General features: G+C 49.4%; 1 protein-coding gene across 2 annotated transcripts in view; it reads left to right on the forward strand.

Annotated features, from left to right (window-relative positions):
- GRM7 (glutamate metabotropic receptor 7) overlaps nt 1-17,385 on the forward strand; it is a 573,942-nt gene that overhangs the window by 462,751 nt on the left and 93,806 nt on the right. For both annotated transcript variants that reach the window (XM_054695057.1, XM_054695086.1), the window contains exon 8: nt 8,495-9,430. In XM_054695057.1, the coding sequence (XP_054551032.1) occupies nt 8,495-9,430 (936 nt within the window). The remainder of the gene's footprint in view (nt 1-8,494; nt 9,431-17,385) is intronic.

The raw sequence follows: 17,385 nt of genomic DNA on the forward strand, positions 1-17,385 counted from the left end.
TCCTTGGGTCGGAATCTGCCCACGGCCCAGTCCACCCGTGAGGGTTTGCAGGGGACCCGGAAAAAATACAGTGGCCCCAGTTTTCCAAGCAGAAGCACGACAGGTCAGAGAACCAGCAGACGAAGCCAAGGGGGTTCAGGCACCCCCCGTGTGGAGGTGGAGATTGGGGCGTGGGAGCTTGTGGTAGAAGAATTAAGAGGGTGACCACTCAGAGGGTCAACACCATGCTCCACGAGGGTCACCTGTGGTATGAGTGGGGACACGGGTTGAAGGAACTGGGACCAGAGTCCATCCCTAGAGGTAGTGGACATCGGGGAGGTGTGAGGGCAGCATCAGGGTCCACCCTGGAGGGACTTGGCTGCCAGCCAGGGGTCTGCACTGCCTGGGGGGGTGCACTTAGTCCCGCACAGCAGAAACCTTAGATGGGCCTGGAGGCTGATGACAAAGGGCGGGTGGGCACTGGGAGAGGCCAGGAGACACAGAGTCTCATTTCAGATAGTGCCCGCGCGGAGACGAATAAAGGAGATAAAGAAATACGGCCCAAGGGGGGCACCCCAATTGGCGTGCAGGGCGGGGAAGCAGCATCAAGGCGACTTTTATAGACGGTGTCACCAGGGACAGAGGAGAAGCTCTTAAGAAAGAAGACAAACCCAGGGGGGCGATGGCGTCTCTCCAGGGGCGCCGGGAGAAAGGGGCGTCCAGAATGACAGCAGGACTCCAGGAACCACTGCAGTGGACAGCAGCGCCCAGTGTCCAGCGAGTGTTAGCCGAAGCTCGTCCAGAAGTTACTATTCTCAGCGGGCCCGGGAGGCGGCTTGCGATGCTCACGGCGCAGGTGCAGAGAGCGAGGGTCAGGGAGAGCAAGTGCCCTGGCCGAGGCCTCCCGCTGAGGACCTGAGCCCTGAGCCCACGTCCATGGGGTTCCAGGGCTCCTGCTGTGGCCGCTGTGGTCTGCGAGAGGCTAACGGGGTGTGGGGAGGGGAAGAAAAGGGTGAGGGGTGCCTTTAGGCGCGGAGCCTGCGCCCCATCACGTTAACCGCCCGTGATACTTGGCTGGAAGAATCCGAGCTCAGGAGTGAGGGGTGGACCGGAGCCACAGCCCAGTTAGTTCTTTTGAATCGATTGCTTAGGGTTGACATGCCTGGAGGACGCCTCAGCCCCGCGCTGCCTCCTCACACGGCGTCTCCATCCATCTTCATCTCGGAACGCCCTGGAAAGCCGCTCTCTGGACTGTGGCTTGTCTTGGCCACACTGTCCGGACCCCAAGCCCGTCTTGGCCCCCAGGAAATCTGACTTTCCAGCTCTTTCTTTCTCTTTTGAGCTGGAGTTAAGTTACCAGGGAGAATAGTGCCCAGAGAGAGCCAGGGCCCAACTGGAGTCCAGTGCTGTCCGCGCCGCCCACCTCAAGGGACGGCTTGGTGTCCCTCCACCTCCCCCGCTGGGTGCATTGTGTTAATTTCCCTACCTAGCAGTTCAGGCTCGCAATTTAATTTCCTGTCTTCCCACAAGACTATGCCAAGGACGCTCCAGCTTTCAAGGGCCACCCTGGAGATGTCCATCGAATGACCCCAAAGCAGACGAGGCTCATGTGAGTGACCATGGAGTCCTCCACCGGGTCTGATGACAGGGAAGCCAAGTTTGGGTCAGAAAAATCACTTGGAGAGGAGTGGTCAGTCCCCTCTTCCGTCCACGCTGCCGCCCACCCCTTCTCTCCCCAAGCCCGTGTGCCCCTCCAGGTAACTGAGTCTCAGCCCTGAATGAAGCAGGTAGGAGCTCTGAGCTCATGGACTCCCAGGTGAGCCGGTAGCTAAAACTTTAATGAGGAGGCACATTTGCATAATTGAAAATTGCATTCACTCCTCTGAAGAGAGAGCTTTTTGCCCATTTATAAAAGGAGGACCCCTGCGGGGGAGGGCAGGTCAGGGACATGCTGAGCCAGAGTCTGCTGCCCTGAAGGTGTTGAGCTGCTTCAGGGCAGGAAAGTCACAGGGGCAGAAGCTGCTTGGAACTTGCTCAAGGCAAGAGCAGCAGGTGGTGGGTGGGTGTCCTGCAGGCTGCACTTGGGGCCAGGGGCCTGGGAGTTTGCAGCAGGAGAGTCACTGAGGAGGTAACACTAGAAAGGTGCCATGGTCAGAGTAACTGACCACACAAGTTGCTGGTGTGTGAGTATCTGGGGGGACATGGAAGGGGGTAGTCAGGGGCCCCATGACTCCCAGTATATGACCCATCAGGGTGCCTGGCACTAGGGCTTTTCTGCTGTTGTCTTTGGCTCTGAGTCAGTCCGTGTTTCCTGTGAAGGGCCAGGGAGTTAGGCTTTTCGGCCATGTGCATTCACGCGCCTCCGTTCTGCCCTGCAGCCTCAACTGCAGGTGATGTGTAGGTGAATGAGAAGCTGTTGTTTCAATAAAGCTTTATTTACAAAACAGTCCTGGGCAGGATTTGACTCCAGGCCTGGGGCAGGTCTTAAGTCCGGTTCTGAGCCAGTTTGATGGAGGCACGTTGATGGATGTGTTTGCTCTATAAGTTATTCTTTACTCCAGAGCAAGACAGAGGCCCCGTGGGGTACGGGGGATTACTGGGGCTTCAGTGGTGGGGGGGCTGTGCCAACATCCCCAAAACAAATGCAATGATGTAAACCAACTTTACCCCAATAAATATAATTGGAACCAAAAAAAAAAAAAAAAACCCACAAACTTTCCAATGTGTTTAATAACTGGGACACGTATCTAACACGTGACCCCCCCACTCTGGGGACACAGCTGGCTTGGAAGGCGCAAGGAGGCGGCTCTCCGGTGGAAGGACTGGAAAGGGACCACCCAGTGGGGGGGAGATGTGCAACACGGAGCCCTCTGAGATTCAGTATTTTGTTAAAAGCATCATGTTGTCCTGATTCTTTTGGAACAAGAGAAATCCTGAAAAGCCCGTCTTAGAGCTCTGGAACGGTTTCATAACAAAAGATAAACTCAGGTTTACTGAAGGACAACCTACCTGTTCAGTTAGCCTGGGAACCTTTAATTATGTCCATTTAAAACAAGTCCTGGACCTCCCCGGTGGCGCAGCGTTGAGCGCTGGGTTGCGAAGCTGCCCGCAGCCTCTGCAGCGCCGGTTCGATCCCCGGCTGCTCCCCGGCCACCGGAGGAGGGTCCCACAGGGCGCGCAGACCTCTCCTGCCATGCCCGCTGCTCCCGTCAGCAGTGTGCTTCGGTCCTTCTGCCTGCTCTGCTCCCCGCTCTGGCTCTGGTGAATCCTCTCACCCTCCCGCGCTTCTGACTGTACCCAGTGCTTGTATAAATAAACAAATAAATAAATCTTTAAAAAAAAAAAAAACAAGTCCTCACCCCACGGCCCCTATTTGAGGAAAAGGTGAGCCTTGAGACAGTCAAGGCAGAGCTGCCATGAAATCTGCTCCTGATGGATAATGTGCACATAGTTAGGTCTGTGCAATTCCACCGCGGCGCTGAGACTGTGTTGCTTTGCCGGAAGAAATGCTTCTTACTCCTCACCAATTCCGTCCGTTTACTTTGTGTGCGTGGGGTTTTGGTTTTTGTTGGCAATTTTTTATTTCTTTTTAAGTCGTTCGCCAGTGACATCATGAAGCTTTGATGTGGAAACCTCCCTGGCCATGTGCCGAGCAGCACACACAGGGAAGAGGGACAGAGTCCCAAAGCCCTGGGTGGGGCTCATGGGCCTGAACACTCTCAGGGACCAAGTGCACGGGGTGGGGGTGTAGCATTCGAGGAGGCGACTGTGGGCTGGGGCCCTGGGGAGGGGGTCCTGGGAGACAGGCAGGCAGGCAGGCAGGCAACTGAGCCCCACAGCCCCCACCCCCAAATCTTTCTGCTCTATCCCTGGCCTCTCCTTGGCGTTCTCCCACGTGTTGTCTCATGGTCTCCCCTCTTCTGAGGTCAGGCTGCTCCTTCTCTTCTCGCTGCCACCACCTGTAGCCTGACTCTAGGCTCAGGTGTGCACAGGTACACATGTGCACACACCCCTACTCAGGTGTCCACAATCAGGCACGTGTGGCCCATGTTCCCAAGTGTCTTCTGCATTAACAAGATCAAGGCCGGAGGTGATGGCCACAGAGGCTAATGGCATAAAAACCTGATGAATTCATTGACCCTGCACTGTGTAGATGTGTGATCCTGGGGCGCTTCATCCTCGCCCATGAAATCCTACCGGAGGACAGCTGAGCATTTGATGTGACCCGTTTGGACCTTTTGCAAGCCCGAGAGCATCCCCAGGTCAAGCAAGGAAGACAGAGAGTAAACTGAACTTAGCCCGTTCTTTAAACAGCACAAGAAATTTTCTTTTAAGACCTACCTTGCCCCAGACCTTGACGGTTCACTGCTTCTCAGACTTGTGTGCGTGTCACCAGGGGAGCTTGCGGACACACTGATGTCTGTTTGGAATGTTTAGAAGATCCCCAAGTCATTCAGTCGTGCAGGCAAACTTGGGGACCACTGATTTCGTTCAAAGTAAAGTCTTAGTGTCAGTGTCGGATTATTCACATCTGGGGACTCCCAGAGATTCATGGACAGCTAAAGCCCTGGACGCCCAGACTCTGTCTTATTCCTGATAAGACTGTGATGGAACTTTCTTCCCAGAGAACATAAAGGATGATTCCTATCACTGCAAATCTTGAATAAGTAGATTCTGTCTTGTGAGTGTTTTTATTAAGAGAGCAGTTCCAAAACCTTATCGCAGGCCCTAAGATTGAAAAATAGAGGCCGTGTACTTTTAAGAAGAAAAGGACAGGCAGGTGTTGTGGATTCCTTGTATGACTGGCTAGCCACTCCATCCCCACCAGAACTGAAACCTGGCTCTATACTACTAATAAAAATTCAGCATTCTTTGAGTGTTTCTCCTAAAAAAGCTTTTTGCATAAATTAAACCGGACAAATGTATTTTAATGAACAGATGGCATTTTAATAAGAAAGCTCTTTTTAAATTAGCTCATTTTATTAAGGGTTTAATAAGTAAAAATAATGTTGCAGAGAGTTATCCAGTAAAAGCCCCAACCAGCCTGGTCTACAGAAAAAGCTTTAGAAATAGGCAGATGGAATTTCACCAAAGAAAACATCCCCAGAGTGATAAAATTTTCCTTCAGATAGAAAGTGTTCGGGAGAGGAGCAGATCCCTGCTAGATAAAAATGGATGCACCAAACAGTGTTTATAAAAATCCTATCTCTGTTTGATGTCTGGGCTTGGCAGTGATTATAGAATCTGCACATTCCTTTTTTCTCTACTAGAACCAGACCCGATTTTTTCCATGCCAAGCACACGTGCTAGGAAACTTGAGCTAACAGGTGTGTGTTCACTGTTTCTGCCTGAGCCAGAAGTCAGGAGTTGCAGCCGATCTCCTGAGTTCAGGGCTTCATCACCTTGTCTGCTCCTGCAGGAAATGAGTGTTTCTGATCACGAGTGACTCAGAAGTTGCCTTTCCTTCTGGAGGTACCTACTACTATCCATGCAAGAACTGGAATGATTGGTTAATTGTTTAACAATCTCAGGTCTGCCTGTGCAGAGAGGCAAGAAAGAATCTGTTTGATGTTTGACTGCAAGGAATTCACTGCCTGGGAAGAACTGGTTAACCAGTAAGAAAAGTTTATCATTTCATGTTCAAAATTCAGGGGTAGAGTGGTACTGGAGTTGGTTAATTTCATGACATAATTATTCCATCAAAGACATACATTCTGCTGCTGCTGCTGTCCTCAGTGTTTTGCTTTGCTCCTGTGTTCCTGGTTGCAAAATGGCTGCTGCAGCTCCATACATCGCCTTTGCACTCATCAAAGTTCAAAGGCTGTAGACAATATATCCCTTCTTTTGTGTGTGTGTTTATTTTGTAAGAGTGAAGAATACATCCCTAGGATTCCAGAGCAGTCTCAGTTTCTGTGACCATTGCCAGCGCTGAGTACTTCCAGCCTTCCCAGACGGGCCATATAACCCACGTCCTGTGTGGTGTTCCTAAACCGCACTAGCTATAAAATTCTCTTCTTGCCATGAGCTAGGATCTTAATAACCTTCCAGTGCTACCCAGCAAGCTGCCCAATATCCAATAACCATAAACTCTGGGTGTCCAGGAGGAAAGTGGACTCGTATTGGGGCGTTTACCACTGTCTTCTAAAGAAAACTATGGCAGATATCCTGCCTTCCTCCTAATCTTCCTGTGCCTTAAATTTGACTTTCCAGCTAAGTGAAATACAGTTTTGTTACAGAGTTCAGAATACACTTGAAATTTACTTCTGGCAAAGTAAATAGACATTATAGTTGATTTTTCTTAGTCCTAGATGATCACCCTGCCTTAAATAGGTGCCTGTGGGCATTCGCAGCAACTGTTTCTCCTTAGGAAAGAATGCGCTGAATTTGTGCAGATGGGCATCGATACACACAAATGATATTTGTTGCTTGAACAAAATGCTCACTTACTGGAGCTTTTAAAGGTTGTTGGTACCTTCATGGAACGCAGATTATATTTTCAATAATGATTTTTGTTGGCAAAGCAAGTCAATTAGACTTTTGTTCATTTGGAGCAAGAGGCAACTTTGTTCGTTTAATATATACAATTAAATTGAGTTGAGATCTACTTTAAATGAAAATTGAAAACAAATTAAGTCATCAGTCAATGTAATGATTGTGGTTACAGCTCTTGTATATATTTGGATAAGTTAAGGGGTGGGGGAAAGTCTGTTCAGCATTGCTGGGCATTTTATTTTATTCCTGGGGTAAAAAATAGTGAGCTGGCAACATTCGAAATGGGCTATAAAATATTACATAGAATGACAATGTGTTGTGATGTTTGTGTGAGTCCTGCATCTGTTGCCAGGAGATCAAGTGTAATCAGGTAACATGAGTATCCGCTGGAATTGACCATCCTCAGCTTTAGTGAGTGAAGCTATTTGTGGGTTCTTTGTTAATCTTTCTTATTAACCTTGAGCAGTTCCTTTTAATTGAACTTTTGAAAACATTTGTATTAATAAATGGCCTTTGGTAGATTACGGCTTCTTGAAATTTGACATTTGTAAAGGTAATGCTGATCTTCCTCTCATTACAAATTATTCCCTTAATTTTATGACTCTGGAATGGCTGCCAGCGACTTACTGCCTCGCAAATGATGGTGTTAGGAAAGAAATGATTATGTTTCATATTTAATAGATTTACTAGTGCTGACCTGGGCTTCGTGCATAAGCAGATGAGTTCCCAGGGGTGTTCTGAAGATGATTGGATCTCTGGTTAAAGTTGCAAGAATTAGGCTGTTTTTATGAAATGTAAATCCTGGACTGTTTTCTTTCAGAGTTAACTACACACGATTCAGATTTTGAATGTCGTTCTCATTCAAGTTGGGATGGCAGGGCCAGACCCTGCATACACGGCACGCCGTTTCAACACCGCGCTGAAATTGCAGCGAGCAATAAATCGGCTTTCTTTCTTCCTTATCTCTTAAAATTATGCATTGGAAAAGTTTGACTTTCCATTATCTCCCCAACCTATTTTTTGGCTCAACTGTATTAAAAAATGAATTAACGAGGTATGGCAAATACCAGCCAAATTTGTTCACTGAAATTTATTCTGGAAAGTAATTTGCTGTCTAAGTGTATCTTTTGCAAGTTGCGGATACTAGAAACTGTCTATTTAGTGTAGTTATTGCTCAGGACGCTCGGCTGCCAGTAACACAAGTGTAAAGTATTTGCGCGAAGTGCAATTTCCTGGCTTAGCTAACAGCGCCTTCTGGGGGTCCCTGCGTCGGGCTGGCTGGACGCGGGGGGTCAGGCAGGCTCAGAGTCATCTTTGGCTTCGACTCTCTACCTGCCCTCAGCAAGAAACCTCGGGGAAACCTGGAGCCCCTTCGCATTAAGTCACAGTCCAGGTCCCCTGGGCGTCAGGATTTCTCAATGAGGAGGAGGCTGGTGGCGCAGGCCATTTCAGGGCCGGCGCTGCAGCAGCATCCACAAGGATTTAAAAAAATTTTTGAAAAGTGTGTAATGTGGGTCGGGTGTAGCTTGGCATTTTACTCACATTTTTCATGAGTTTCTAACTGGGTGGTGAACACTCGCACCACCACGGCGCAGGAGAAGACTGCAGCGCTGCGGTGGGAGTTTCTCAATTTATCTGATCAGCAGACGCCTCTGAGGCACCGGTTTCAAATTAAGGAGCAGGCTGGTGCTCAGGACGGCCTCATGGGGAGGCCTCAGGTGGGAAACAGGAATTTGTATTCTTAACGCTTGCCTCAGGGGGGCTGAGAATCACGCTTGTTTAGCGCATCTGGGTGGATGGAGGTGAAGAGCAAGCCCTGGGTGAGGGTGCGGGCGGGTCCAGGCGGACGCAGACCCCAGCCCTGGCAGGAGCTAGGGCAGGATCTGCGTGCACCCGGGTCTGCCCTAGCTCCTGCCAGGGCTGGAGACCCCTCAGGTCTCGCGCGGCTGTTATAACGGTTGTCACTGAGCCTTGCTCTGCTCCTGAGTGATGTGCTGCTGTCCTTCTTCTTCCTCACGTGCAGATAGAGGACATGCAGTGGGGGCGAGGCGTGCGGGAGATCCCCTCCTCCGTGTGCACGCTGCCCTGCAAGCCCGGGCAAAGGAAGAAGACGCAGAAGGGCACCCCGTGCTGCTGGACCTGCGAGCCTTGCGACGGCTACCAGTTCCAGCTGGACGAGCTGACCTGCCAGCACTGCCCGTACGACCAGCGGCCCAACGAGAACCGCACCGGCTGCCAGGACATCCCCATCATCAAGCTGGAGTGGCACTCCCCCTGGGCCGTCATCCCCGTCTTCCTGGCCATGCTGGGCATCGTCGCCACCATCTTCGTCATGGCCACGTTCATCCGCTACAACGACACGCCCATCGTGCGGGCCTCGGGGCGGGAGCTGAGCTACGTGCTCTTGACCGGCATCTTCCTGTGCTACATCATCACGTTCCTGATGATCGCCAAGCCCGACGTGGCCGTGTGTTCCTTCCGGAGGGTGTTCTTGGGCTTGGGCATGTGCATCAGTTACGCGGCGCTCTTGACCAAGACCAATCGGATCTACCGCATATTCGAGCAGGGCAAGAAGTCAGTGACCGCCCCGAGACTCATCAGCCCCACCTCACAGTTGGCCATCACGTCCAGCTTGATATCGGTGCAGCTCCTGGGTGTTTTCATTTGGTTTGGCGTGGATCCCCCCAACATCATCGTGGACTACGATGAGCATAAGACCATGAACCCTGAGCTGGCCAGGGGCGTCCTCAAATGTGACATTACAGATCTGCAGATCATCTGCTCCTTGGGATACAGCATCCTGCTCATGGTCACGTGTACTGTGTACGCCATCAAGACTCGGGGTGTCCCGGAGAACTTTAACGAGGCCAAACCCATTGGATTCACTATGTACACGACGTGTATAGTGTGGCTTGCCTTCATTCCAATTTTTTTTGGCACCGCCCAGTCTGCGGAAAAGGTAAGAGAAAAGACACACCACGCCATGCATGTCAAAAATGGGTCGTTTTGGTAAATACGGAAACCGAGTCGGCGGTAGCGAGCGAGAGGTGGTGTGTAGGCAGCACGGTATTCTTCTGGAATTCCCTGAAGTAGAGAAGTCTTGAGTTATTAGGCCTCGAGGCCGTGCAAGTCTCAAGTCTAGCACCTGCAGAGACCCGTGTCTCAGTGAGGGCGCCAGCCGGCGGGAGACCCTCTGCCCTGTTATAGAGTGATCTGATGTAGCAGATTATTCAGCACATCACTCATCTACCTAAGTCCTGCCTTCCTGTCCATCCGTTCCTCCCTCTCTACTTACAGGCCTATTTCTTTGGGGTGGGAGAAGAGGGCCGCTGCCCCTTTCCTAGGATGGGCCTGGGATGCTCACCTGTAGCTGCCATAGGGCTGCTCTCTCTGCCTTGCGAGTGGCCGTCGAGACCTGCGCTGTGCACTGGGTCTGCTCCGGGACCCATACAAGGCATCGCCCCATTGCATACAGCACGTATATTTCAAATTTATAATACATGTTTACTGTCTGAGAAGCCAACCTGAATCTCATTTTATTGCTCCTATCTATCCCTGGGCCCGGGGAGTCGTAAAAGATGAGTTAGGGTCTGAAATGCAGGAGAGGGGAGAAGAAACACATCCCCGGTGACACAGGTAAGTTGACAGCCATTGCACTTTTTATGGGGGGCGCCGTGCACCATCACAACCTTTGGAGATAATGATTATTTTCTTAATAAAACCAGCACAATTCCCCACGCCGCAGGTTACAGACATGCCTTCCCTTTCTTGCACGTTTATTCTTGCGGAATGCGGAAGGGGGGCATGCTCGCTTTTGTTTCCTAGGCGAGCCTTGCTGGAATGCACAGCTGGCAATACAGGTCACTACCGTTTCCATTTCCATGGCTAGCTATTTCTAGTCCTATCAGCGAATCTTCTAGAAAAGGTCAGGAACCTAAGTTTATTGGCTTAAAAACTGGAAATGTTACAGGTTTCAGGAATGTGTTCACCACTTGGTTTGTTCTGGAAGATGCTGTGCCACGAAGACTAGACTCCGGAGGAAGCGCAGCTGTGCCAGGCAGCCTGCCTTTCACCCCAGAGCTGAGCATGACCTTCTCTCTGTCCTCTCAGCGGTGTGCGATGTTCACACAGGGGATTTGCACAATTGAAGGTGCCGACTTGCAAAACAGGAGCTGTGAGTTGCTCCATGAAAAAGCAAGTCCTGGGGCTGGGCATGGGGCTAGAGAAGGTTGAGTGTGAGCAGGTGGGACACACTTTATGCACACGAGACTGTGGATTCCGCTTGCAGAAGGTGGCAGATTGTCAAACGCAGCTATGAGCTCACCGCAAAAAGCATCGGGCCAGCGGCCACAGACAGAAGGCGCCTCTGTTTTTATTTAGATTGAACATTTTAAGTGTTTCAAGTGGAAGAATTCCATTGTAGCAGGGGAAAGAGATTAGGCAGCAAGTTCAGTAATAACTATTTACTGTTTCAGGAAATTGAATTCATTTTTATTATGCCAGGGATATCTTTGTGGAATTCCCATCAGTTGAGTTCATTAACATGGTGTAAAGGAGAAGAAATGCTTATTTTCTTGCAAAATATCAACCCTCGATGTTTGTTTTTGCTTCTGTTAAGAAGGATGCAGGTGGTTGTTCTTCTCTTGTTTTATTACGACCCTGTGACTTCTCGAAGGAAGGTTTTTGCAAGATGGCCAGGGGTCAAAGAGAATGAATTCTAGACGTTGGGGGTTTTACTTCGGTGTCTGCAAGGATTCAGGGTAATGCGCAACAGCCAACAGCGAGTCCTGGCCCAGTGAGACAGGGCTGCACCCCATTGTTCCCTGCTGCTACCGTGGGGTGGCCAACTACACCGTTCTCCAGGAAAAACAAAGACTTGGCCTGTGGCTGTATGTACCTAGCAGGGCATTGCACCTGTACCTGGAAAAGAGCAGGCTTCAGGTAGGGAGGATGCAGGCTCCCACGGGAGCCCGTCAGGTGCTCTGTAGCTGAGGCTTTTCCCCCCAAAACCTTGGGGACTGGGGGCAGAGCCTTCATGATCAATACCGCGGCTCCCACTGACGATTTAGATGACCTTGCCCTTGCCAAACCTTCACACTGTGCTTGTCTCCACCCTGAGACATGAGGAGAGAGGATAGACTCTTGGCGGAAAAAGAGGGGGTCAGAGCTGGTAACCAGCGGTACCCCCTTTCTGTTCCCTTTCAGCATGGCAGTCCTCCCAGTCCCACCCAAGAGCCTCTGGCCCTCAGATCTGACCTGGGAATCACAATCCCACGTCCCTCCTGTGCCACAGGACGGCGGGTGGGGAGGCCGCAGGGCCCAGTGAGTACCCTCTCCCCAAGTCACAGGTGACCCGCCTGTGAGTCTCCAGCAGGACAGTAGTTGGCACACACCCTGGGGATCAGTGAGAGCTGCTTTGGAAGAGTATCTACAGACTAGCAATCCTTTCTATTTCTCCTGAGGATCAAATAGGTCATTGACTTTCGGCTACAGCCAGTTCCTAATGAAACAGCTGGCCTCGGCTGATGGAACTCGGGCCTCGAGGGTCCAGGGGGCAGGCCATCTGCCGGGGCCACGCGCCCTCAGGTGGCCCAGCTTGTTCACCTCTGCCTCGGGTCGCGCTCTGCCCCAGCTCGAGCCACACGGGCTGTCCAGGCCCGACTCGGTCTGGCCATAGACCACTGGCCATAGCCACTGGGGACTCAGTGCATCCGGAAGCAGGAGGTCACAAATCAATAGCGTCCAGTTATAGACTCCCAGAGCGCTCATGAGGAAGGCATCACCTCACTGAACCCAAGCCGCTTCCCGTGCAGGTCTCACACACGCGGGGGCTGGGGAGGGGAAGATGTAAATATTCAGCAGAGAAAGTGTAGGGCAAATGTTATTTTACCTTTTATGTTTAAGTGCCTGTAACATGCCAGACCCTCAGACCCTAACATCTGGGGATCACCTCACGCCCCTGAATTGGAATGGTATTTAAAGTCATCCTTAGAGAGGAGGAGACACAGAGCAAGGGCCGCGGACTCTTACTCACGGGTTCACCCAACCAGCTGATTGCTTCTGTAAAGTTTTATTGGAACACAGCCGCCACGATCATTCATTTACATACTCCCATGTGCACGTCCACGCCAGCGGGGTGGAGTGCGGTGGCAGAGATCGTGTAGCCTGCAAAGCAGAAAATGTGTATAACCTGCACCCTTACCAAAGATGCTCACTGTCCCTGCCCTGGGTGACCCTGTGCCTTCCTCCATCTCTCACCCTCACGCCCTCCCCTGCCCAGGTTCATTCGATCCCGTCTCAGTGATGTCACCTCCTCCCCGAGCACAGGGCCTTTGCGTAGGGGGTGCATCCATCTGGGATGCTCTGGCCTCTTTCTCATTATTCAGGCCTCCCCTTAGACACTCTTCCGAGAGGAGTCTTTTAACTCAGCCATTCAAGCAAAAATGATCCCCAGCCAGGCACGTCCTGCCTCTTCCTGTCGTTCCTCAGTACCTGGTGACCTGACGTCAGTTATTATTCTGTGGGTGTGCTCTGCCTGCGTCACACAGATACCCTGAATGCAAGCACTTGGTCCACCGAAGTCTTGTCTGGATCCCTAATGCTCCTGAACAGGGACTGGCATGGACTTGGGCTTGCGAAATCTCTGTGGGTTGAACGAGTCAATGCATTTTTGGAGTAAGATACAGCCCTTGCCGTCAACAGTTTAGAAGAGAGAACCATGTGAAGTGATATCCATGCGACTGTGTGCCAAACTATGAAACTGCAGGAGAGCAGCTTTATAGCAAGAAATGAGGGAAGCCAGCTTTGCTGGAGACGCAGGCCCACAAAGACCACGAGCAGTGAGCAGATCTGCAGGGCGCCCAGGCGTTGTTAGGCAGACGAAGCCTTTCTAAAGCGAAGGAATTGATTTTGAAAATTACTTATTGAAATTGATTATCCATGAATATATGAAAACGTCCAATCTCACACATCATTTTCAATCTTCAGCATAGTAAAGATGAAGAAAAAAATCTAATAATATGCATGATGGTTAGGATGTAGAAAATTGGATATTCTTGTACACTACAAATGGATGTCTAAATTAATCAAATCTTTTTTTCATTTTGCTTTGACTCTGGCTTTTTACTTCTATTTTCTTCCAATTTTATTGAGATATAATTCACTTATAACATTGTATTAGTATGTGGAGCACAAAATAATGATTCCATATCTGTAGATTTTGCAAAATGATGACCTCAACCAGATTAGTCATATTTTTTTAAATTTTCTTTTGATGAGAACTTTTTAGATTTTATCTCTAGCAACTTGCAAATAGGCACAGCAGTATTGTTTATTATCGTCACCATGCTATGCATGATATCCCCAGGACGGATTTATCTCATAATTGAAAATTTGTGCCTTTGACAATCTTCACTCACCCACCTGATATCTTTTCCCACCTTCTCATCATCACCAATTTCTTCTCTCTTTCTATGAGTACATTTTTTGTTGGTTGTAGATTTCACATATAAGTGACATCATACAATATTTATCTTTCTCTGACTTATTTTATGTAAGGGTTTATACCATGGTGCAAATGATGTGATTATCTTCTTTTTCACGGCCGAATACTATTCCATTGCATATATTAAGTCAGATAAACACTAACTATGTTTTGGGCATTGACAGATCCTCTCTGCAGCAGACCATGCAGTCTAGGTGTGTAGTAGGCTTTGCCATCTAGGATTGTGTAGTGACAGTTTATAATGTTCATAAGATGACAACATTGCCTAGCAACACTTTTCTTAGAACATACCCTTTCAGTAAGAGAATCGATAGTATACACCACAGTTTCTCTATCTGTTCATCTGTTCATGGACATAAGTAGTGTTCCTGTCTTGGCTACTGTAAGAAGTGCTACAGTGAACTTGGGGGCATAGATATCTATTTAAGATAGTGATTTTGGGCCTCCCCAGTGGCGCAGTGGTTCAGCGCTGGGCTGCGAAGCTGCCCGCAGCCTCCACAGCGACGGTTCGATACCTGGCCGCCAGCGAGGGTCCCGCAAGGCGCGACAAACCTCTCCTGCCGCCCGCTGCTCCCCTCAGCAGTGTATTTCGTCAGTCTGCCTGTTCTGCTCCCCGCTCTGGCTCTGGTGAATTCTCTCACCCTCCCACGCTTCTGACTGTACCCAGTGCTTGTATAAATAAATAAATAATTTTTTTTAAAAAAAGGTAATGATTTCATTTCCTTTGGATAGATACCCAGAAGTGAGGTTGCAGGATCTGATGGTCATTCTAGTTTTAATTTTGGGGGGAACCCTCTATGCTGCTTCCATCGTGGCTCCACCCATTTACATTCCTACCAAAGTCACACAGGGATTTCCTTTTAGCCACATCCTTGTTAACACTTACTGTCGTCTTGGTAACCACCCTAACAGGGGTACGGTGGTGTCTCGTGGTTTCAGTTCACATTTTTCTGATGCTTAGTGATGCTGGCCCTCTATCGATCATTTAGATGTTTTGGGGGAAAAAAATGCCTGTTCACTCTCTCTGTTTATTTTTTCCAGTTTCATTGAGAAACAATTGACTGACATAGGGTGTGTGTTCAAGCTGTAAAGCACATGATTTGATTTATATATATTGGAGAACCACCAGAGCTTCAGCTGACATCCCTTTTCACACATATTTGCAATGAAAAGAAAAAAGGAACAGAAATTCTCCTTGTGATGAACACTCTCAGGATTTTCTCTCTTAACAACTTTCCTACATGTCTTCGTTATGTGCATCCCAGCTCCGGGACTGACCTCTCCTGGGAAAGAAACTGCCTTCCTCCAGCCCCCATCCCCACTCTGCCATGGTAACCACCGGTGTGATCACTTGATTTTCAGTGACTGTGTATGTTCGTGTTAACTCATTCCACAGATGCGTTAAGTCACATAGTGTTTGTTACTTTTCATTTTGATTGCTTCCTTACTGTGAAGAAGCTTTTGTTTGATGTAGTCTTATTAAAAAAAAAAAAAAACTCACTGCCAACTGTGAAATTAAGGAGTTTACCTCCCATTTTCTTCTAAGAGCTTTGGGGATTTAGGTTTTATGTTCGAGAGTTTAATGCCACTTGAGTTGGTTTTTGCGTATGGTATAAGATAGGGATCCACTTCATTCTTTTTTACATGGCTTGACAGTTTTCCCAGCACTATTTATTGAGGAGACTGCCCGTTCCTTATCATATATACTTGACTCAGTTATCATAAGCTAATTGACCACATGTTATGGATTTTGGCTCCTTTGAGCTATATACCTGTTTTTATGCTAGCACCATAGTGTTTTGGATGACTGTAGCTTTGTAGTATAGTTGGAAATCAAAACATGATGCCTCCAGCTTTCTATATGCATATAGGAAAAGCATGGTCACAGGTTCTCAGAGGAAAGTGTGATTGCCTTGAGAAATTGAAGGTGAAGTGCACAGGATGGGGGTAAGAAATGGAATCATGGATGGAGCCATGAATGGAGTTCATAGAGGTCTTTGGAATCCATTCTGAGCAAGATGAGAAACATACGTTGACTTTAGGGTCTGATTTATAGCTTAGAAAGGCCAGTTTATGTGAGTAAGGGGAGAGAGGGGGGATGAGAGAGGCCCGATTGAGGACTCCTCAAAATCTGCACATTGGATAGAGCTTTGAGCAATATCCTTAACACAATCTAGAAAATGATAGTGATTCATTCACAAAATAAGCTCCCCACTTTCCTACTGTGGGCCCTCCCAGCTCCCTCATTGGCTGTCTGTGATAATTTCGAGGGAGCAAATGAGCCTTTGAGGTGGTCATTCTTGCCAGCTCATGTGGCATATTTTTCTGAGCCCCTAGATGTGGCACGTGCCACATAAGGCCACACACGTGTACCCGGTCCATGCCAGGGACTACTGTTCACCCTGACCATGATGAGAAGCTGCTCTGAACTTGCTCAGTGTGCAGCCTGCACAACCGCACCTGCAGCCTGTCGCGGTGCTAGGCAATGGGGCTACAGATGGCAAGACAGAATCTTTTCAGTTCACCTAGAGCCTTGGTTGTAGCAATCATCCTGGTCTCAGCTTTCTAATGAGTTCCGTTGTTTACCAAACCCCTTTATGTAGATACTGAAGTGTCTACACTGACAGCAGGCTACATTTGCAAAAAAGACAAAACCCCCACACCTGCCGGCTAGCGTGGCCCGCAGCAGTGTTCATCCTGGAAACCCATCAGAAGCATTTGTGATCAAAGCAGGTGACAGAGATGAGCAGCAGCCAGGCCCGACTAGAGAATCCAGACACATCCCTGAGTGCCACCTGGGCCTCTGCTGGTGATACAGGGCAGCAAGGGGCAATAAAATTGGCCAAGGACACTGCCCAAATAGTTTACCGGTCACTGAGTTTTTCACCCGCATGAACAATTGCAAGAGTACTCAGCTCAGAGAACCACAACAAAGGGGTTTATTTAACAAACGAGGGAAAAACAAAGAGTTACCGAGGCCAGTCGTGGCTGTTACCTCACCCAAAGCAGTGTCCAGTGCTTTCCAGCTCTAAACAAAAGCAGTTCAAATGGCCTCTTCCCACCACTGAGGATGCAAGCTCCTCTCCCAAACAATAGGCCACGTGTCCAAGATGGCACCTCCCTGCCTCTGGCGACCTGGAGCATGCGGCAGCCAAACTCCAGGCCAGGTTCTGACTCACGAAGACAACAGAAGCTGCAACAGGAGACACAACAGAAGACACTCCTGGAGCTGCGGGGACGCCCCAGCACAGTACCAGACAAGCAACATGCAAAACAGCAGCAGCAGCAGCCGAATGACGCTGTGCCCTGGTTCTCCAGGGCATCGGTGCTGCCGTGGACAGCATGTGAGGGTCTGGTAGGGGAGCTCGCTGGGCTCATGTCCAAGGCCAGCACGAGGGCGTCCTTGGTGC

The sequence above is a fragment of the Talpa occidentalis genome, unplaced genomic scaffold, assembly GCF_014898055.3.
Source record: "Talpa occidentalis isolate TD23 unplaced genomic scaffold, MPIMG_talOcc4v2.1 talOcc4.10, whole genome shotgun sequence".
Lineage (NCBI taxonomy): Eukaryota > Metazoa > Chordata > Mammalia > Eulipotyphla > Talpidae > Talpa > Talpa occidentalis.